Source organism: Lepus europaeus, chromosome 3 (assembly GCF_033115175.1).
Source record: "Lepus europaeus isolate LE1 chromosome 3, mLepTim1.pri, whole genome shotgun sequence".
NCBI lineage: Eukaryota > Metazoa > Chordata > Mammalia > Lagomorpha > Leporidae > Lepus > Lepus europaeus.
Genome location: NC_084829.1, coordinates 16,519,057 through 16,541,392, shown reverse-complemented (window position 1 = coordinate 16,541,392; position 22,336 = coordinate 16,519,057). Strand labels below are relative to the sequence as shown.

At 44.7% G+C, this 22,336-nt stretch overlaps 2 protein-coding genes across 2 annotated transcripts in view; one reads left to right on the top strand and one right to left on the bottom strand.

Annotated features, from left to right (window-relative positions):
- Nucleotides 1-17,278, top strand: part of LOC133754323 (zinc finger protein with KRAB and SCAN domains 3-like) — a 48,947-nt gene extending 31,669 nt beyond the window's left edge. The window contains exon 7 of the transcript XR_009865202.1: nucleotides 16,720-17,278. The gene's annotated coding sequence lies outside the window, so the exon portion shown is untranslated. The remainder of the gene's footprint in view (nucleotides 1-16,719) is intronic.
- On the bottom strand, nucleotides 1,996-11,310 carry ZSCAN12 (zinc finger and SCAN domain containing 12). Its single transcript, XM_062184743.1, has 3 exons — nucleotides 10,877-11,310; nucleotides 5,873-6,017; nucleotides 1,996-3,281 (listed from the first exon to the last, which is right to left on the bottom strand). Exons 1-3 carry the CDS (start codon nucleotides 11,285-11,287, stop codon nucleotides 1,996-1,998), a joined length of 1,842 nt encoding a protein of 613 aa, XP_062040727.1. The 5' UTR covers nucleotides 11,288-11,310.
- Nucleotides 17,279-22,336: the final 5,058 nt, after the last annotated feature.

Here is a 22,336-nt window from a genome sequence, read left to right as displayed (position 1 = left end):
ATAAGCTGTCCTAGATTTATGAATTTTTTTAAAAAGATTTATGAAAGGCAGAGTTACAGAGAGGCAGAGGCAGAGAAAGAAAGAGGTCCTCCATCCTCTGGTTCTTTCCCTAAATGGCTGCAAGGGCTGGAGCTGGGCTGATCTGAAGCCAGGAACCAGAAGCTTCTTTCAGGTCTCCCACATGGGTGCAGGAGCCCAATGAGATGGACCATCTTTAACTGCTTTCCCAGACCATAGTAGAGATGTGGATTGGAAGTGGAGCAGCCAGGACTCAAACTAGTACCCATATAGGACAGAGGCAGTGCAGGCAGCAGCTTTACCCGCTATGCCACAGTGCTGGCCCCTGAATTGTGTTTTAACTGTTCATTTGATTCTTCCTGTGACAAACTTAAGAATGTTTTGCCATACAGGATCGGTTCATGTAAATTCCAACCCCAAAGGCAAATTTGACAATAAATGCTATATCATAGTACTACCACTATCATTTCTATGAGAAAAATGTGTTCATATTTATAACTTGCAGAGCTAGGAACACACGTATTCTACATGGAATTCTTCTAATTCCAACCCAGTGATGATATTGTGTTAGGGGCTATGGATAGAGGGGCAAGAGACAGGGGCACTAAGGAAATGGGAAAAGTGTGTGTTAACATGTGTGGGAAGAAGATGCGACAAAGACACAGGCCTGGGCAGAAAAGGAAATTCGCAGTGGGACTGAAGAAGAGTGGGAATTACCCTTCATTTCCTTTCTCCTCTTTCCCTTTTGTCTCTGTAGCGCTACTTCAAACTGAGGGGAGAACCTGTGTTAGACTGCGGTGGAAGGTAGTCCCTGAAATTGTGGACCTTACCATGCAAGGTAGAAACATTTAAGTCTGAATAGATGGAAAGGCCATGTGAAACCCTAGTTCTGGGCATGGTGATATCTCATTTCCTATTCACCCTCAAGAACTGGGGGCCTGTGTTCCTTACAGATTTCCTTGTGCTAAAAATCTACAGTGGACTCTTGTTTCTAAGGGCTGTGTTCAGCTTCTTCAGTTCACAGGCAACCATGAAGGCATCTGTGATTCAACAGAATGTCTCTGAAATTTTAGAATATATCAGGTGGTCCTGAGCTATAAAAATGAACATTGTCAAGTCTCATCCTAGGCCCAATGAAGCAGAATATCTGTGAGTGGGACTCGGGTGGTTGCAACAGTTCCCCAGGTGATCCTGACATCCATCAAAACTGGCGAGGCTCTAGAGTAACAGACAGAACTAGAAGTCATATAAAACTGCATGTAAGCTGTGTAGTATTACAGCTAACATAGCTATGACACCATCTCCATAAACAAGAGGCTCTTCATCTTTAAAATGGAAAATAATTTTGGTAACAGAGGTCCTTTATAAATTGAATGAGAAAAGTCCTAGTTGTCAAAGTGCTCTAAAGTATGAAATGAAATTACTGGCATTCCAGTCCTCTCACAGTCTGTCTCCAAGCTGTTTCCAACTTAAGACCATCAACTGCCCACTTTGAATGAACTCTCTCTTAGTTTTGTCACGACTGCTTCCAGATTACATGCATTCTGACTTCTGCTTGTGTTTGTTTGACCTTAATGTTTTATCCCTTTTGCTTTCCACATCTTCCCATCAAATCCTTCTCAGTAAAAAACTGATCACACTAGGCAAAATAATCTGTTCTACAGACTTTATAGCACTTATTGTCTGTCAAGTGTCACTTTCTATGCCACACTGAGCATCAACTCTACCGTCCTGTAGTCTTATTTAACTAAACATGTGCATTTAGCAATCTCTAACTAGATTGTAAACTGAGAAAAGAAATCGGATGTTAATGCGTCTTGTTCTCCACAGTGCCTACCATAATGGACACTGTACAGTAGGTTCCTGTTTAAAGATCAGACAGTTCCCTAGAGCAATAGTGACTGAAGTTTTGCCCCAAATCATGACAAAGCTAGTCTTCCTCACTAGCCTGCTGGTGAGGGAGCTTCCCTAGAGTCATCACACAGAAACTGATTTTTCTCCTTTGTGGAAAGTCTGATGTTGAATAAGAACTGAGCTCTGCAGGAACATTTCCCCACACTCATTACATGTATAGGGACCACCTCTATTATGGGTTCTCTGATGTTTACTAAGATCTGACCTCTGTCTGAAGGCTTTGCCACACTCATCACATTGGTAGGGTTTCTCCCCAGTGTGGATTCGCTGATGCTGAATGAGGCTGGTGATTCCCCGGAAGGCATTCCCACACTCATCACACTTGTAGGGCCTCTCTCCAGTGTGGATTCTCTGGTGCTCCGTGAGGACTGACCTTTGAGTAAAGGCCTTCCCACATCTGTCACATTTATAGGGTCTCTCTCCAGTGTGAATCCGCTGGTGTTCAATAAGACTTGTTCTTTGAATAAAGGCTTTTTCACATACGTCACACTTGTAAGGTTTCTCCCCCGTGTGGATTCGCTGATGCTGAATGAGGCCACTGTGGCTGAAGGCTTTCCCACATTCTTTGCACTGATGGCATTTTTCTTTATGGTGGATCTCCTGATGGGAAACCAGGGAGGAGTTATAAACAAAAGCTTTCCCACAGTCATTGCACTCAAAGGGCTTCGCCCCAGTGTGCACTCCCTGGTGCTGAAGAAGTATGGAATGCCGACTAAAACTCTTATCACACTGAGTACATTGATAAGGTTTGTCTCGTGTGTGGATCTTAAGATGGTGAAAGAGGCCTGCTTTTTGGCTAAAGGCTTTGCCACACTCATTACAATGGTAGTGTTTCTCTCCTGTGTGAAGTCTCTGATGTTGATTAAGAGCAGACCACCGGCCAAAGGCTTTGCCACACTCATTGCATTTATATGGTTTCTCTCCAGTGTGTATTATTTTGTGTCGAATAAGCACAGTTCTCCCACGGAAAGTTTTTCCACATTCTTCACATTTGTAGGGCCTTTCTCCAGTATGCGTTCTTTGATGTTCTGTAAGGCGTGAGTGCTGACTAAAAGCTTTTCCACAGTTATCACATTCATGGGAGTTTGCTCCGGGACAGAGTCTCTGGTGTTCCGTGTGCTCCGTGTTTGCAGTCAGACTTACTACATTTTCATCACATGCAGGTGGTTTCTCTTCCCTGGAGTACTGAGAAAATTCTGTTTTTCCTTTAGGTTCATGGGTAGCTCCACCTTCAGCAGCCTGGGGTGTATCATTCTCAAATCTTCTGCATATAGTCCCACGTGATTCCATTTCTTCAGCAACTTCTTGCTTTAAATTCCTGTACTCAGTTCCAACCTCAACATCTGAAACTACAAGGGGATCATAAATATTACCTAGTTTCCAGTTATAGCAAAGAGTAACTTCAGCAGGTGATTAAAATGATTCAAATGGAAAACATGTAACAATCTAGAGTTTCTATATGGCAATAAAATGGCATTAGGTTATAGGAAGGACCTCATAATGCACTGCAACAATTGTGAAGTGAGACATCAATAACCCAGCAGAAGCCTGGGCAAAGGAAAAATTGATGGTTTCTAGTGAAGCAAGCAAAATAGTTCTTAACCAAAAGAAAACATGTTCCATCTCACAATCTGGGAAAAGCAAATTTAAGCGATATTGAGATATAACTTTTCACCCATCAGATTGTACCTAATCAGTTTGATATAATACTGTTAATGAAATAGATATCACACATTCTTGGCAGGAGTATGAACTGATCCAAACCCAAGCCTATATAGGAGAGCATTTTATAAAATCTATCAAATTACAATAGCATATAACCCTCTTCCTAAAAGTTCCTCATATAGGAATGTATGCTACAGATGTATTCACATACACAGTTATTCACTGTAACAATTTATTGGAGCAAAACAACAGAGACAAGTGACATCAGTAAGAAACTGGCTAATAATTGTGTGGTTTATCCATACATTTTAATATAAAGCAGCCATTAAGAATTTTTTTTAAATGTGAGATTCTACCATATTCATGATAAATAGAGGAAAAGATATCTGTTTCTATATGAAAAAGATACACATAGAAAAGCTCTCTGGGAGGACATACAAGAAACTAATAATTAGGGGGAGGAGACTAGATGGCTGGGGAAACTGAGTAGGAGGGAAACTTTTGGTTTTGAACAATTCAGACTTATTTTAAAAATTACATGGGTGAAAAAATATAGAGGAAGTAGTAACAAACATTTTATCACAGTTGCCTTATTATTTCTTCATTATTCATTCTATTTATAATTTGCACAGTTTTTTCCTCATGGGCACAAAGGTTTATTTACTGAAGGAGGAAGTACAGAGTCCTAGCGGAAGCCAGCAGGAATGTCTGGTAGGGCAAATGTTAGAAATAAAAGGGAGTTGAGTACAAAGTAGTAAATTAAGTGATTTCAAATAACATATAGTCAGAATTTAGAAAAATATGAGTGTAAAAATAAAAAAGAATTAGAGAGGGGCCATTGTTGTGGCACAGTGGGTTGAGCTGCTGCCTGAGATGCTGGCATCCCATAGCAGAGAGCTGGTTCAAGTCCTGGCTGCTCTGTTTCTGATCCAGCTTCCTGGGCAAGCAGCAGAACATGGCTCAAGGACCGGCGCCGCAGCTCACTAGGCTAATCCTCCGCCTGGCGGCGCCGGCACACCGGGTTCTAGTCCCGGTCGGGGCACCGATCCTGTCCCGGTTGCCCCTCTTCCAGGCCAGCTCTCTGCTGTGGCCAGGGAGTGCAGTGGAGGATGGCCCAAGTGCTTGGGCCCTGCACCCCATGGGAGACCAGGAGAAGCACCTGGCTTCTGCCATCGGATCAGCGCGGTGCGCTACCGCGGCGGCCATTGTCCACTCTGCCTGTCCAAAAAAAAAAAAAAGAACATGGCTCAAGTGCTTGGCCCTCTGTCACCCATGTAGGAGGCCTGGATAGAATTCCAGGCTCCTGGCTTCTGGCTGGATCAGCTCTTGCCATTGTGGCCATTTGGGAGAGTGAACCAGAGGATGGAAGATCTCTCTCTCTCTCTCTCTCTCTCTCTGTCTCTCCCGCTATCTCTGTTACTCTTTCAAATAAATAAAATAAAGCTTTTTTAAAAATAAAAATTTATTCAAAAGGCAGAGTTATAGAGAGGTAGAGAGACAGAGAACTCTTCCATCCACTGGTTCACTCCTCAAATACAGTAACATTTCTCTATATTATTTCCTTCAAGCTGGGCCAATACAAAGCCAGGAGCCAGAAGCTTCTTCTGGGTCTCCCACGCAGATGCACTTGGGCCATCTTCCACTGCTTTCCCAGGCCATAGCAAAGAGCTAGATTGGCAGTGGAGCAGCTGGGACTTGAACTGGTGCCCATATGGGATGCTGGCATTGCAGGTGATGGCTTTTCCTGCTATGCCACAATGTTGGCCCCTAAAATAAATCTTAAAAAAAAAAAAAAGAGAGAGAGAGAGAGAGAGAGTGACAAATCAGGTTGTCTGAGCTGTAGATTCCTAGAAATTCTAGATGTTCATGATTAGAAACAGTACTAAGTATAAAAGAGCCTCAGGGGGGCCAGTGTTGTGGCATAACAGGTTAAGCCCCCACCTGCAATGCTGGCATCCAGTTCCGGCTGCTCCACTTGCGATCCAGCTCCCTGCTAATGTGCCTGGGAAAGCAGTGGAAGATGGTACCATACAACCCAAGCGAGAGACCCAGAAGTTCCTGGCTCCTGGCTTTGGCCTGACCCAGACCTGGTCATTGCAGCCATTTGAAGAATAGATCAGCAGAGGGAAGATGTATCTCCCCCTGCTTCTCCCTGCCCCTCCCCCCAATAACTCTACCTTTCAAATAAATAAAGTAAATCTTAAAGAAAAAAAAAAAAGAATCTGTGTGTTACCCTATCTTCCTGCTCCTCCTGAAACGGATCTCTCCTCCTTACCTTGCTCCTGTTGGGCTTCATGGTCTGGAGATTCACACTTTATCTGCACTTTCACGGATTGGAGGAATATACCGGGTTCTGGTTCTGTTCCTAGTGGTACCATCTCCTGCAAGGACATTTCCTGTTTCTCAGTGTGGACTAAGACCTGAGGAAAGATGAGGTACAGCTCACAGATTTGCTGTGGGAACAGAGAACAAAAGGGAATGCTATTTACAGCAGTGGCACCAAGCTCGCTCAAACTTGAAATGGCTTTTGTAGATATGAGCTGGCCATAATCCTACCTATTCTTCAAGGTCAAAGTAAATGTTGCCTCCTCTAGGGCTTCCCTTCCCTGACCAGAAATAATGTCCCTTGTTGTTAACAGCTAAAGAGTATTGATTGTACTGCTTTAAGTTCTTTGTCTTAAAGAAGTGGAGAAGGGAAAGAAAGAAAAAATAAAGCAGAGAAGGAAAAGAAGTGTTTAACAAAAGGGCAGAAGGGAGGAAAAATACATAATTTAGGAGAACATAACACAGAAGAGAAAAAGGAGAGAGAAATGTTAAAGAAGAAAATCAGAAGGGAATAGAAGAGAAAGAAGAACAGAAAGATGAGAAAAGCCGGGACAGGCGAGGAATCTGGCATATTCATTCTAGAAGCTGTTCTCAGGAGTGGCCCTTCTGGAGTTCCCATCCCACTTCCCGCTGGGAAGATGCTTTTATTTTCTATTTATCTGAGATCCGGATCATCTCAGAACTCATTTACCTCTCGCTACACCCATCTCCACCTGCATCATCTCCTTCCCTTCTATCTCACAGGAACACACTTTTTTTTTTTTTTTTTTTTTTTTTTTTTTTTTTTTTTTTAGGCTCATCTCTCTTTTCCTTTCATACCATCTCTCTTTGCTTTGTCCCTTGCTCCCCAAATTAATCAGTAATTTAATCAGTAATTTCAGCCACTCTGTGAATTAAGTAAGCATTTTTTTTTTTTTTTTTGACAGGCAGAGTGGATAGTGAGAGAGACAGAGAGAAAGGTCTTCCTTTGCCGTTGGTTCACCCTCCAATGGCCGCTGCGGCCGGCACATCGCGCTGATCCGAAGCCAGGAGCCAGGTACTTCTCCTGGTCTCCCATGCAGGTGCAGGGCCCAAGGACTTGGGCCATCCTCCACTGCACTCCCGGGCCACAGCAGAGAGCTGGACTGGAAGAGGGGCAACCGGGATAGAATCCGGCGCCCCAACAGGGACTAGAACCTGGGGTGCCGGTGCTGCAGGTGGAGGATTAGCCTAGTGAGCCGCGGCGCCGGCCTCACTTTTTTTTTTTTTTTTTTTTAATTTCAAAAGTTTTATTTAGGCCGGCGCCGCGGCTCAACAGGCTAATCCTCCGCCTTGCGGCGCCAGCACACCAGGTTCTAGTCCCTGTCGGGGCGCCAGATTCTGTCCCGGTTGCCCCTCTTCCAGGCCAGCTCTCTGCTGTGGCCCGGAAAGGCAGTGGAGGATGGTCCAAATGCTTGGGCCCTGCACCCCTTGGGAGACCAGGATAAGCACCTGGCTCCTGCCATCGGATCGGCGCGGTGCGCCGGCCACAGCACGCCAGCCGTGGCAGCCATTGGAGGGTGAAACAACGGCAAAAAGGAAGACCTTTCTCTCTGTCTCTCTCACTGTCCACTCTGCCTGTCAAAAAAAAAAAAGTTTTATTTATTGGGGTTGGTGCTGTGGCATAGCAGGTAAGGCCACCACCTATGGTGCCAGCATCCCTGTGGGTGCCAGTTCAAGTCTTGGCTGCTCCTCTTCTAATCCAGGTCTCTGCTATGGCCTGGGAAAGCAGTGGAAGATGGCCCGAGTCCTTGGGCCTCTGCATCCACATGGGAGACCCAGAGGAAGCGCCTGGCTCCTGGCTTCAGATCAGTGCAGCTCCAGCCATTGAGGTCACTTGGGGAGTGAACCAGTGGATGGAAAATCTCTCTGCCTCAGCCTCTCTGTAACTCTGCCTTTCAAATATATAAATCAATCTTTAAAAAATATTTTATTTATTTATTTGAGAGAGACAGAGGGAGAGAAAGCTATCATTTGCTGGTTCATTCCCCAAATGCCTGTGATAGCTACGACTGAGCCACAGCTGAAGCAGGAGTTGGGAATCCAATCCAGGTCTCCCACCTGGATAGCAGAAACCTAATTACTTGAAACGAGCAGTAGGAACCCAACGACTTGAGCCATCACTGCTGCCTCCCAAGGTCTGCATTAGCAGGAAGTTGGGAGTCAGGAGCTGGAGGTGGGTTTCAAGCTCAGGCACTCCTTATAGGACAAACATTTTAACTGCGAGGCCAAATGCCTGCCCCTTTGTTTTATCAACACTTGACATCTTATGCCTGTTGATTCTTTGCTTACTGTCTGTGTTCTCTCAGTGGATTAGACTCTATACAACAACAGCAACCATCTATGCTTTGTTCGTGCTGTATTCCCAATGCCTAAAATGGTGCTTGGTACAAAATAGATATTCGGTAAATATCTGCTAAGTTATCCTCTGCAATCTTTAACTGTATTAGGAGTGTACCTGTTCCGGCCATGTTTCACACTTCAAATCTCTACTGCTTAGCCTTGAACAGATTATTCAGTAAAGAATTCTCCATTGGGGGCCAGCATTGTGGCCCAATGGATTAAGCTGCTTGCAACATCCACATCTCACAGCAGAGTGCTGTTTGAGTCCCAGTTACTCTGCTTCTGATTCAGCTTCTTGCTAATGTACCTGGGAAAGCAGATGATGAAGACTCAAGTGCTTGAGTCCCTGCCCCTACATGGGAGACCTGGATGGAGTTCCAGGCTCCTGGCTTTGGCCTGGCCCAGTCCTGGCTGTTGCAGTCATTTGGGGAGTGAACTAGCAGATGGAGGATCTCTCTCTTCCTCTTTCCCTCTGTCACTGTACTTTTCAAATAAATAAAGGAATTTTCCTGAAAAAAAAAAAAAGTTCTCCATTGGTTCTTCCTTCTTTAAAGATGTAATGTGTTGTTATTTCCAGTTGATTCTCCTATCCAAGTACTAAATAAGCCAGATCCTGTTTAGCTTGAGATTAGGGCATTCAAGGAAGGTGGTATGGCCATAGACCATTTCCAGTTAATTCTTACCCAAGGCATGTTTCATTCTTTGTAGTCCCATTTCCTGACTGTATTTCAAACTTCCAACCTTTTTTATTCCCCAGTGCTATATTAAACTTGTTTCATTACATCATCAAGTTTCATATTCTTTTTTTTTTTTAAGGCTTACTTTATTTATTTGAAAGACAGAGTTACAGAGAGAGGTAGATATAGAGTGAGCGAGAAAGAGGTCTTCCATCTACTGGTTCATTCCCCAAATGGTCACAACGACCAGAACTGAGCCAAACCAAAGCCAGGAGTCAAGAGCTTCTTCCAGGTCTCTCATGCAGGTGCAGGAGCCCAAGCACTTGGGCCATCTTCCACTGCTTTCCCAGGCCATCAGAAGGGAGCTGGATAGGAAGTGGAGCAGCCAGGACTCAAACCAGTGGCCAATGGGATGCTGGTGCTGCAGGCCAGGGCTTTAACCTGCTAAGCCAAAGCTCTTGCCCCAACTTTCATACTCTCTATACCAAAGTTTCCTAATGTTGGGTCAACATATTGACATGTTGGGTCAGATAATTCTCTGTTGTTTGAGGCTGTCCTGTGCACTGTAAGATGTTTAGCATTATCCCCATCCTCTACTCACGAGATACCAGTAGCACCTCCCCCAGTTATGACAACCAAAAATGTCCCAAAAGATTGCCAAATGCTCTTCAGGGCACAAAACTGTCACTGGTCAAGAGCCATAGCCTTGTATCACTGTCATAACAAAAATGTTCTACATAATTTGGTTCTCTTATGTTTCAGGGTTAGTAAATCTCATTCAGACTCAAGGAGAAAAGGTTAGAAGCCTTGGATGGACGACCTCTCTCTCTCTGCCTCTTGTCTCTCTGTGTAACTCTGACTTTCAACTAAATAAATAAATCTTTTTTTTAAAATAAATAAATCTTAAAAAAAATTTAGAAACCTCTGTCTTATAGAATAAAATCTAAACTCCAGGGATTGATAGTCAAGGTCCTAGACTCTCTATCTTCTCATAACTAATGTTTCCAATATAGGTAGGTTTGAGAGAGAGAGAGAGAGAGAGAGAGAGAGAGAGAATCTGTCTGCCTCTCCCTCCCTAACTTTACATTGTGCTTCTACACCTCAAAGTCGGCTTCCTCTAAGATGATTTCTCTATCTGCTGAGATCAGACAAGATTGGGCGTGGTATTGGGGTGGTATGGCCGTAGACTTCTCTATCTTTATCTTTTAAAGAAGGCCAGGACAGCGGATTACCTGTAAAACTTTCCTAATTATTTGTATTGTGCAGCAGGAGCGATGCCCATTTCAGGGGCTGCTTCCCACTCTGCTAGCATCATCTCTCTTCACACCTTCTCTCTTATACTAAAAACCTTCTATTTCTCAGCTGAGTAGCATGTTCCTAAATCAGAATTTTGTAGCTCGGTTCAGAAATACACAGTCCCTCCATGGAAAAGGTATAAATAAGTTAGGAACACATTAGCCACTTTTCCATGAAACTCTCTGATGCATCAAAGCATCAAGAACAATTTTATAAAAGAAACCCACGGCCGGAGCCGTGGCTTATCAGGCCAATCCTCCTCCTTGCGGCGCCGGCACACCGGGTTCTAGTCCCGGTTGGGGTGCCGGATTCTATCCCGGTTGCCCCTCTTCCAGGCCAGCTCTCTGCTATCGCCCGGGAAGTCAGTGGAGGATGGCCCAAGTCCTTGGGCCCTGCACCCGCATGGGAGACCAGGAGAAGCACCTGGCTTCTGGCTTCATATCAGCGCGATGTGCCGGCCGCAGCGGCCATTGGAGGGTGACCCAACGGCAAAAAGGAAGACCTTTCTCTCTGTCTCTCTCTCACTATCCACTCTGCCTGTAAAAAAAGAAAAAAAAAAAAAAAAAAGAAACCCACCATTCATCTGTTACACACAGACATCACACCTTTTTCCCCCTCACCTGACATCCCGGCTCATCCAGCTCTCGCTCCAAATCCTCCAGCACCATCACCGCCTCCTCCCCGCTCTCTGGATGGTGCTGCCTCACCCAGGCCCGCAGCTCCTCTGGCAGGATGCTCAGGAACTGCTCCAGCACCAGCAGCTCCAGGATCTGCTCCTTGGTGTGTGTCTCTGGCCTCAGCCACTGATGGCAAAGTTCCCGGAGGCGGTCCAGAGCCTCACGAGGTCCAGAAGTTTCCTGGTAGCAGAAGCGCCTGAAGTCCCGCCGGAAAACCTCTCTGTTAGGGGTGGTGTCCTGCAGGCTCCAGTCCTGTCTGGTAGTGTGCTTGTACTTCTCTTCCTCCTCCTCTCTCTTTACTTCCAAAACTTCATCCTGTTCCTTGCGGGACTGGCTATCCCAAGTAGATGCCATCACAGCAGTGCCAAAGCTCTATCCGGGCTTCAAGTAAGATCTCCCCGCAAAGCGTCTTCCTAGGTGGACCTGAGGGACAAGTCATCATTATTAACAAAAACTGCACCACAAACAAGTTCAAACTCTGGGATGCATCACCTTTGAACACCTGCTTCCAGGTTAATTTACTAGATTCAGGAAATATTTTTACAGAAAAGACTTAAGAATGGACTGAAAACAAAGACAAAAGGAAAAGGTGTCAACTTGTTTTAGGGATTTCAGAAGAAACAGTGAGATCTGGTAGGGCATTTATTTTCATTTAGTCCTAAAATAAAGGATAACTACATGGAATAAAACCGACATTTAGAATAAGTGCATAACAGTAACAAAAGATGCTTTAAATAGTCTTTATTTTAAATAATATGGTAATTTATTTTGAAAAATTTGTATTTGTTATACAAGTTTCATGCATTTCATATATACAGATTTAGAACAGCCTTGATTAGTTGCTTTTTACACCTTTCTAAATGTCCAGATGTTTGTTGGAAACCTTGACATCCCACGAATTTATGTCCTCAGATTTACTCTCTGATTCGCACTTTATATAAAGAAAGCTGGGGAGGTTCCTCTTCTAGGTTCCTCCTACCTTCCTTTTCTGTGACTCTAAGTCTACACAGGATGTGCGCACTAAACGGTCGCCGGGATGCTGGCCAAATCCGAGGATCCAAGGTGTGAGGTCCAAACCGCGAGACAAAACCGGGACCACGCGGCGCGCACCACGGACTCACTGCAGAGGCGGGGCGGACCACAGCGGCCCGGGCTCCGGCCGGTCTCCGCGGGGCAGGGGAGGCGGAGGCTCCTGGCCCGCACCGCACCGCACCTGCCGGGAAGGGGTGGGAGGGATCCGGCCGTGGGAACGCTGCAACCCCCGCCCACTCCCCGGACTACAGGTTCGCTCACCCGCGGCCCAGCAGAGCTCTCCCTCCTCAGGACGAAGGACTGAGGCCGTGAACCCCTGCGGGGCCGGAGCCCACCGCGGACCCCACAAAGGCCGGAAGCAGCGGCAGGTGCGGGGCAGGGCGTCGCCGAGCTCGCGCGTGGCGCACTTCCGCGGCAGCGCCGGGAAGGGCAGCGGGGGCCCCGACTCGGTCGTTTTTCCGTAGTAAATGAACATGATTTCTCTTTCTCGTCTTCACGCAGCGTTGACCCCGCTTCCCCCGACCTGAGGGGAGGCTTTACCTGCTTACCCACTACGCCCGCGCCGTAATTGTTAATGGTAATATTATGCATACAGTGATCTTCTACGGACTATTACAGAGTTCCTTCCTTTTCTTCCCTTTTTCCTTTCCTTCCCGTCTTTCTTCCTCCCCCATCCCTCCTCTTCCTCTCTCCCTCTCTCCCTTCCTTCTCTCTCTCCATTTTGTTTGAAAGGCAGAGAGAGGAGGGAGGGAGGGAGGGAGGGGGGGAGAGAGAGAGAGAGAGAGAGAGAGAGAGAGAGAGAGAGAGAGAGAGAGAGAGAGAGAGAGAGAGAATCTTCACTCCTGGAATATCCACAATAGCCAGGGCTGGGGCAGGCTGAAGTCAGGAGCCAGGAGCTCCATCTGTGTCTTCCAAGTGGGCGGAAGCCTCCCAAGCACTTTGGCCGTTGTTTGCTCCCTCCTAGGATGCGTCAGCAAGAAACTGGATCAGAATGAGAGTAACTGGGCGGGAACTGGTACCCTGAAATGAGATGTGAGTGTCCCCAGTGGTGGCTTAACTTTCTGCATAACATCCTTCCATATGTTTGTATTTTAAATCCATATATCTCATTTGAAAGAGATGTTAACAAACTCAATATAATATTTAATATTTCGTCAACTTTGAAAATTTCGTATTTTTATTGAAAATACTTTTAGTTCTAATTCATCATAAATGATCATAAAAGAAGGATTTCACTTCCAGATTTGAAATCAGAAGCAGAAAGCAAAGCAAGGTTTTGTGATGTGAATTCTGTGAGCATCTAGAAGAACATAATTTAGAATACAGGCAAAACATGTCAACAAAGGAGGAACTTTCAGCGGTTACATGGAGACAACAGAATGTTTTGCTTCCTTTCCACACATCTAATGGGAGAAGATACAAGCAGCTGTTTAAATAGAATCAGTGTGTGTCTATTAAAAAACCATTGATACCATTTTGTGTGTGTGTGTGTGTGCAGACCAAGCAGCTCATCTATGTTTAAGATATGTGAAACGAGTGCCGGCACACCGGGTTCTAGTCCCGGTCGGGGCACCGGATTCTGTCCCGGTTGCCCCTCTTCCAGGCCAGCTCTCTGCTGTGGCCAGGGAGTGCAGTGGAGGATGGCCCAAGTTCTTGGGCCCTGCACCCCATGGGAGACCAGGAGAAGCACCTGGCTCCTGCCATCGGATCAGCGCGGTGCACTGGCCGCAGCGCGCTACCGCGGCGGCCATTGGAGGGTGAAACAACGGCAAAAAGGAAGACCTTTCTCTCTCTCTCTCTCTCTCTCTCTCTCTCACTGTCCACTCTGCCTGTCAAAAAAAAAAAAAAAAAAGATATGTGAAACGGACAGGAAAAAGGCTCAAGAATATTTCAGTAGGTCCATGGTGGCAAGCAGAAGCTATGCCTTATAACTAGACTTAAACTGTGATGCAGAGTGTACCTGGAGTAGTAAGCCCTTGTTTAAAATAAATGAGTAAAAAATTGAAGCCCCTCCCCAAGGTAATAAAAGGAGGAACCAAGAATAATGACATAGTTTGGATATTGTGACTTAAACTCCAATTGAACATAGCAAATATTCAGCAACTAATGTCTAGAGTAAACAAACCAAAAACTAGTAGCAAAACATTCTTCAATGATATGGAAGTAACAATTACGAGAATCAGAGACAGAAAAAGTATCACCCCTCAGGTGGGTCAGGGAGTGAGGCTATGGGTAAAGCAAGATCTGCTGCTTTTCATCATAAAACCTGTGCCATTTTATCTTTTCAAAATTATAAGCCTATTATTACTTTTGTTAAAGAAAAAAAAAACAGAAAAAGGGAAAGTTAACATTTTGAGTACTTGTCAAAATGTGGATGCTAATGCCTAAGGTAAACAACCTGAACATATTAACAGAGAGTAAAATGTGCTAATCTGCAGAGCATCAACTAGTCAGTTTCATTGTTTACCACAGATTTATTTGGGGGGATGCATGTTACCTGAGTTACAGTTTCATAAGTCTTGGATTTGTGAATCACTAATATCTCATGGCCCATCTATACCACACACACACACACACACACACACGCCACACACTTTATATTTATTGTTAGCTAATTTCTTTTTAAATATAGGCCTTTATCTTTTGGTAAAACAGTTTTTGTGACCACCTGGAGGTGCTACAGGAAATGATTCTTAATTGGAAGACTGCTATGATTGGATCAAAACATTGGATCCAAGTATGAGGATTGCTATGCTTTGAATATGGTTTGAGTGCGTCCTCCAAAAGTTTATGCTGGAAGCTTGGTCCCCAGTGTGGTGTTGAAGCGACAGAATCTTTAAGAGCTGGGGCCCAGTGGAAGGTGATCAGGTCATCGAGGACACTGCCCTCAGAAGGGATTAATGTGGTTCTTGATGGACCCTGTTCAGCTCCCGAAAAAGGGAGTTATTATGAGAGGAGTGAGCCTGGCCCCTGAATCTCTTTTTCTTCCTGTTTCACCATGTGATCTCTCTCTCTCTCTCTTTTTACTTCCCGCCCCCCTTTCCTCTCTCTTCTCTCTTCCTTTCTCCCGCTCTGCTACAAATGTTTTCAAAGGAGTTATTTCACCAAAATAAGAAAGGAGTCTAGAGGCTGGTATTGTGGCACGCTGGTAAAGTTGTCGCCTTTATGGCACATTGTGGGCCTCGGTTCTATTCCTATACATTTACAAACTAGTTCATAAAAACATTCCTTTGGCTTGTACAAGAAGGGAGACAGGGACCACTGGTAACACATGGTGTATGATGTTCATCGGACTTGGCTGCTTTCTCTTCTGCTTCACAGAGGCAGAGGCTGGGTTCTCCTCATGTTGAGTTTCTCTGTTTTCTCCAGGCAACTTTAGCTTCTTGGTGAGCATCTCGGCCTGGTTTCCCTTTGCTTCTCTCTCCCTCTTTGCTTGCACTTTTTTGTCTGATGACTTATCCTTCCTTCCTAGGCTTCACCGACAGCCGCTCCGACCCCCTCTTGGGCTCCTCCACCGCTTCCCCTTGGGCAGAGCTGACCTGTGGGAACGAGCAGAGCCGCCGCAGTGGGCAGTGGGCACAGCCCGCGAACGAAAGTCACCGTGCGCCCTGCGGCTGCCCACCACCTCTGATTCTGTTTTGTAAACCATGAAACAAGGGGTTGGATCACTAGATTTCCATCTCAGGTTCCCTCCTTTTTGGTTTGTTTTTCAGACTAGGAAAGACTCCTCTGAGGAGCTTCAGCTGTCTGTTATTTTCGGCTTAGCTGGGCTGCTTGAATCCACAGCATTAGTCAGCTTTTTGTTACAACAACAAAATACCTAAGACAAGCTACTTGTAAAGGAAGGAGTTGTTTTTTGTTTTGTTTTGTTTTGTTTTTTTTTTTTGGGGGGGGGGTGTTTGGAGGCTCAGAAGCCAAGATAGGATGTTCCCATTGGTTTGGTCATCTGGTGATAAAATAACTTGCAGGACACTAAAATATAATTCTCACCAAATATGGAGAAATCAGTCCATTTAATCATAAACCAATCGCTTCATTCTTGTTAGTGACTTAAACACAAGTTCAACCTCCAGCGCTACTTACTGATGTTTTGACAGCAGGAAAAATGTATACACTGTCATGGTTCTAGGAGGAAAAATACCCTAATGTGTGAGAACCAGCTGCCAAAGGCATACTGGCCTAGAGAGCAAAGAGAGGCAAAAACAGGATTACAGAAAATGTCATTTATTAGGGAGATTTAAGGACATAGTGTGGTCTTGGGCTGCTGCAAGACATATGGATCTCCATGCCAGGAGCCAAGAAAAAAAGGGTTTTATAGACAAACCTGTCCCACGGCTAATTGGAACATCCCTAGACTTTTTCAAGAAATATTAACATTCCTAAGCAATACTCCAGGTGTCAGATAAGAGTAGCAGGTTATTTTAATGACTTTGCTTATCTAACAGGGCTTAGGATGGCCTGCAGAGTAATCTAAAGGGCGAGATGATGTATACAACCCAAATGGTTGTGGCTACCTCAAGCTGAACCCCTACAAATATCCAATTTAAAGGGCGAAATAAATGTTTCATTCTACCCAGCGCCTTCCTTCCTAACTTTGAAACACCCAGTTGACATTGTTTCAGTATTTGAGGAGGTAACATTGTGCTTTTATGGTACACAATAGGTACTCATTTTTTAAAAAAATTTCTTTAGTTGCTCACAGTGTTAGGAATTTATAGAAGCTGATGGATTTTTTTTTTCTTTTTGACAGGCAGAGTGGACAGTGAAAGAGAGAGACAGAGAGAAAGGTCTTCCTGATGGATTTTGAGGTGGACTGAACACTGAGCTGTATCCACATCCCAGGTCTCATTCTGGCTTACCATTTTATAACACTGGACAAATCTTCATCTTCCTTGGCCTCATCATCTGTAGAAAACAGACACTAACTATCTCAGAGCTGTAAGGATTAAAGGAGAACATGTGAAAATACTCAGTAAGCATTATAAAACCGTAGATATTAACTCCAAATTCATCACAATGGATTTTAGTACAAGGCAGGCTTGTATTGGGGACTTTCACACTTCTCCCCTGTGCCTTCAAACTGTTTCATGAAATACAATCACTTATTCTTTAACAAACCTAATGAGGCATTTTGTTCAACCGTTCACAGGCTCTTGGCAATGAAACATACTTAGGAGGTTTTCCAGGGAGAATCGGGGAAATAGGACAGATGGATGCTGCTAAGTTTAAGGTATTGTAACAATGCACATTGACTCAGGAAGTCTGGGTGATGCCCCAACTATTGGTCTACTGAGCATTTTCAATAACAAGGGACTAAATGTGTTGAGGGAGGACAGTAAACAATCATCCTGCTCACACTTGTTACTAAAGAAAGCATCTACCTGAGTTTTCTGGCATAGATAATTGGGGGGGGGGTTAAGACATATTTTAAAAGCACTATATACATTTGTTAATCCTTGATATTTGAAGTAACTGGGGAAAATATAGTTTGATTTGTCTCAGAGTTGGAGACCAAATACTTAAAAGGTAAGTATTGGACAGCTTATAAGAGATGTGGAAAAGCTGGTGCTGTGGCATAGTAAGTTAAGCCTCCGGCTGTGGCACCGGCATCGCAAGTGGGCACTGGTTTGTGTCCGGGCTGCTCTTCTTCTGAACCAGCTCCCTGCTTATGGCCTGGGAAAGCAGTGGAAGGTGGCCCAAGTGCTTGGGCCCCTGCACCAGCCAGCTTAGGACACTCGGAAGAAGCTCCTGGCTCTGGACCCACCCAGCTTCAGGCTTTGCAGCCATTTGGGGAGTGAACCAACAGATGGAAGATCTCTCTCTCTCTAACTACCTCTCAGATAAATAATAAAAATCTTTTTTTTTTTTAAAGAGAGATGTGGATTGTTTTCTCTATGCTACTCTAGTGGGAGAGAACAATTGCTTTAAAATATTTTACAGGGAGCGGGCAGTTAGTCTAGACGTTGATTCCTGGGTCCCATATCGGTGTACCAGAGTTTGACTCCCAGCTCCAGTCCTGACTCCAGCTCCCTGCCAGTGCAGGCTCCGGTAGGCGGAAGTGATGACCCAAATAACTGGGTCCCTGCTCCCCGCCTGGCAGAAGTGGAGGGCATTCTCAGCTCCCAGCCTCCGCCTGGAGCTCAGGTCACACGGTGCAGGCTCCGGGAAATGAACCAGCAGATAGCGCTGTAGCCTTGTCCTTCTGCCTCTCAAATAAAAAAATGAATAACTTTACACAGGAGGAAGAGCATCTTAATCTGAGATTTTTTTTAAGGTGTGCGCCCTTAGCATTTCCGGCTGCGCTTCCTCCTTAGCATTGAGGAGGCGCATCAGCTAGGAGCGCTGCTTCCACCGCAAGTCCGTCACTTTCTGGGAGGACGTATCCAGCAACTGGTTGAGGTCCACCACAGGGGCTATATCTCTTTGATTTATTACCAATTTCTGACATAAAGCCTGGTACACCTTTGGCACTCAATAAATATTTGCTCGATGAATATACTAATTTCTGAACCTGTTTTCTTACCACTAAAATTCACATAGCTTTTCCCACTGTTTTTGCAAAATTGTTTCAAATGATGGTAGAATACTTTCACAAAGTGCTAGGCTTTTACAGTGCAAACATGTAATATGGCCACTACCATAGGATATTTTTACGAAAACTCGGAAAAACTGTTCCTGTAAAACGGCGCTAAGATTTAAGAAAAGCACAAGTAAAGGAAGTCAACTTTTTGCAGCAAGGACCCGTCAGCTGATGGACCCCCAGAGGTCTCCCTGATAAATCTGTGTCCTCATTTGAGAAGCTGCTGGTCCGCACAGACCTAGCCCTGTACAGCGCTTATGTCCAGTTCTCTGGGTCTTCCTAACGTCCGGAAGCGCAGCCACGGAACAGGAAATCTGGATTCTGAAGGCTCTACAGAAAGGAGGGGCGCCCGAGCCAGGCCTGGGCAAAGAGGGCAAGACACCCCCACCCCACCCCGCCTCCAGTATTGTGATCTCTGCATAGAGGGCTTTGCACAAGGAAAGGAAGGTAAATACTAGCGTACACCCACTCAGAATCGGCGGTGAGGGGCACTACAGACAAGGCGTATTTGGTCCACAACCCTTTGGAGACACCGGAAGTACATCAAGGGATCGCCTCGTCGGCCGGCTCCCAGCGCCGCTCTAGGAAGCTTGGAGGACCCACCATCTCGGTGGTTGGTCTGTGCTCAGCACCGACCCCGCCTTCGCGAGCTGAGAAGCCAGCTCAGGACCCCTGGGGCAGGGGTGGGAGATCAGGGCTCCACCTGGGCCCACTGCTCTCCCTCAACACTTTCGATCATTCTCATCTGACAGATCCTGCCCGGTCCTGTGTTCCAGTACTCCGAGGTCTGGGACTTTTTAAACCTTGCTGCCCCATGAGTCAACACTAATCTGAGGAAAGCGTCTACGAGAGGGGCAGATGTTTGCTCTCCACTGCCTCAAATCTTTAAGTAAATCAGATCCCTATTGTTTATAGCCCTTGCCTATTTTCCTGCTGAACTATGGTCTTTCACTTCATATTTGTTGAAATCCTTGGGGAGTATTAAGACTTTGACTACAGCATAAATTAAAAATGGTATCTCAAAAATAATATATTAAATCGGAAAAAAAAAGTACTTTTGAGAACTTACTAGCAAGTGTGAGTGTATAGGTTCTTGACTATGCAGCTTTCTATGACGAATCGCCAGAAAGCTCAGAGAATGCAGCGAGGGGGCAACAAAAGTCTTCCTTACTCTGCCCCCCAATCCAGAGAATGATCTAGAGGCAACCCCTGCAAGGAGGCAGGGTCAGCTAGCGCAGTTTGTCTTTGTAACTATGTCGTTTGTAAAGAGAGCTCTGACTCCACAGTGAGTTCTATGGATTAAATGTGATAATTTATGAAACTATTCGGCAGTGCCTTGCCTCCTTTCATCCTAACTACCTACTTGAAACGTCTTGCCCTCTGCCTTATCCCTACCAGCTTCTGAGCCATGCCCACCTTCCACTTTCCTCCACGATGTGAGTTGGACATCCCTGCTGTTCCTTTGATCTGTGTACCACTGAAGTCTCTTGTGCTTCTAGGATGTCATCCATCTTGCCTGATAAATCATTCACTCAACAGTTTCATTTTAAGCGGAGCTATTTTAATCATTGTTTTATTGGAGGGGGGGTGAGAGTCATTTAGCTTTGTTTTTATAGCCACACTGTTCTGCTCTTTCTTAGCTAATTCAATAGATCTGTTATTGGGGATTATTTCAAGCAAAAAAGGTGCTGGCTTCCTTGGTCCAGTGACTACAATCAGCTTGTCTTCAGCCTCTTTCCTGTATGTTCTGCCTTGGCTTTGTGAACACTGTACTCTTTCTGATTCTGTCTTATCTTCTGTCTCATTGAAAAGATACTGCCTATTGCAAAAGTCATCAGTACGGGGTCTATACATGCTGGCTCATTATTAATCATCAATAGCAATTACTAGTAGCGCTTTTTATTCTCATGTGTTCCAGGCTGGACAACAAATTATACAGTTACCTTATGTCTAAGAACCAGAGATAGGCTCATTAAAAGGCAGATCCCCAGGCCCTGCACAAGAATCTGATTCAGTAGCTTGGGGTGGGGGCCAAGAAATAAAATAAACCCAGGTGATTCTACATTGAGAAATGCAGCCAGAAACACAGCTTTCATCACTGCACAGTGATAAAGGAGAAGTCGTCGGCATACAAAACTGGGAGTGCGTTCAGAGACATAAATATTATAGTGATTTATTGACCGTGCTGTTCTCCCTATTATCTTTTGTATGAAAAATACTAAGAGTGAAGAATGAAGGGAACTGAGACAATTTTCACTGATGAAGAGAATGGTACTTAACACACTTGGACTGCTTTAAAGATGCAGATTCCTAATAAGTAGTATGAAAATGAAGCACTTTTTGGTAATACACTGTCTCTGCATCTTTTTATTTTACCTCTTTAGTCACCATTTGCTAGCCTTATTCAGAGTTTTAGCATCTACTTTTGCCTTCAGATTCATTTATATTCTTATATTTTCTTCTTCCTTTTTCTTTTTCCAGCCTATTCTGTTGCTGCTACTGTTTTCAGATGGTTAAAATGTGGCTCTGAGTCTAAGTGTCTATAAAATGACATATAACTCACAATGCTCTTTGGTCAATGCTGGTTTTGTTTTAAAATTTTGTGATGTAGGGGCCAGTGCTGTGGCACAGCAGGTTAATGCCCTGGCCTGAAGCGCTGGCATCCCATATGGGTGCCGGTTCTAGTCCCGGCTGCTCCTCTTCTTATCCAGCTCTCTGCTATGGCCTGGGAAAGCAGTAGAAGATGGCTCAAGTCCTTGGGCCCCTGTATCCCTGTGAGAGACCCAGAAGAAGCTCCTGGCTCCTGGCTTCAGATTGGTGTAGCTCCAGCTGTTGTGGCCATCTGGGGAGTGAACCAGCGGATGGAAGACCTCTCTTCTCTCTATAACTCTGACTTTCAAATAAATAAATAAATCTTAAAAAAAAAAAAATTTGTGATGTAATAAAAAAAAGATCGTTACAAAAACTAAAGCATTTTGGGTTTCTCTTTTCTCATGTAGGCATGAAATGGGCTAAATTCCAAAGACAGCTTTTTAAAGCTAATATTATCTTACCAAACAAGGATTAAATTCATTGCAAGTTTTCAAGCAGGGCCAATGCTGTGGCACAGTGGGTTAAAGCCCCAGCCTACGGTGCCAGTATCCCATATGGGTGCTGATCCCAGCTGCTCCTCTCCTGATCCAGCTCTCTGCTATGGCCTGGGAAAGCAATGAACAATGGCCCAACTGCTTGGACCTGCATGGGAGATCTAGTAGAAGCTCCTGGCTCCTGGCTTTGGAACAGCTCAGTTCTGGCCATTGTGGTCATTTGAGGAGTGAGCCAGTGGATAGAAGACCTTTCTCTCTCTCTGGCTCTACCTCTCTCTGTAACTCTTTCAAATAAATAAATTTTTAAAAATCTTTAAAAATAAATAAATAAAATTTTAAAAAATGTGTTCAAAGCCCTCCCCATCTGGCTCCTAGCTACCATCTCTCATTCCTATACTTCCTTACAGGAATTCTGAGATGCAGTTAAAACAGAGAATTCCTGGTTCCTGAGCAAATCTCTGATAGGCTTTGCCTTACCCTGTTCCCACTCTGTCTCCCACTGTCAAGGATCTACTTTTATCTTAATTACTGGCTCAACATTTAACCAACGATGCAAGTATTCTGGTGTATGTTTTGTACTTCAAAGTTCCTCACAGACAATCTCAAACTGTACAGTAACCTTGATCTTAGACATACTTTAATTTTAAAATCTACTCAGGGATAATTTTTGTAAAAATATAATCTTTCCTTATAAAAATCTTTTAA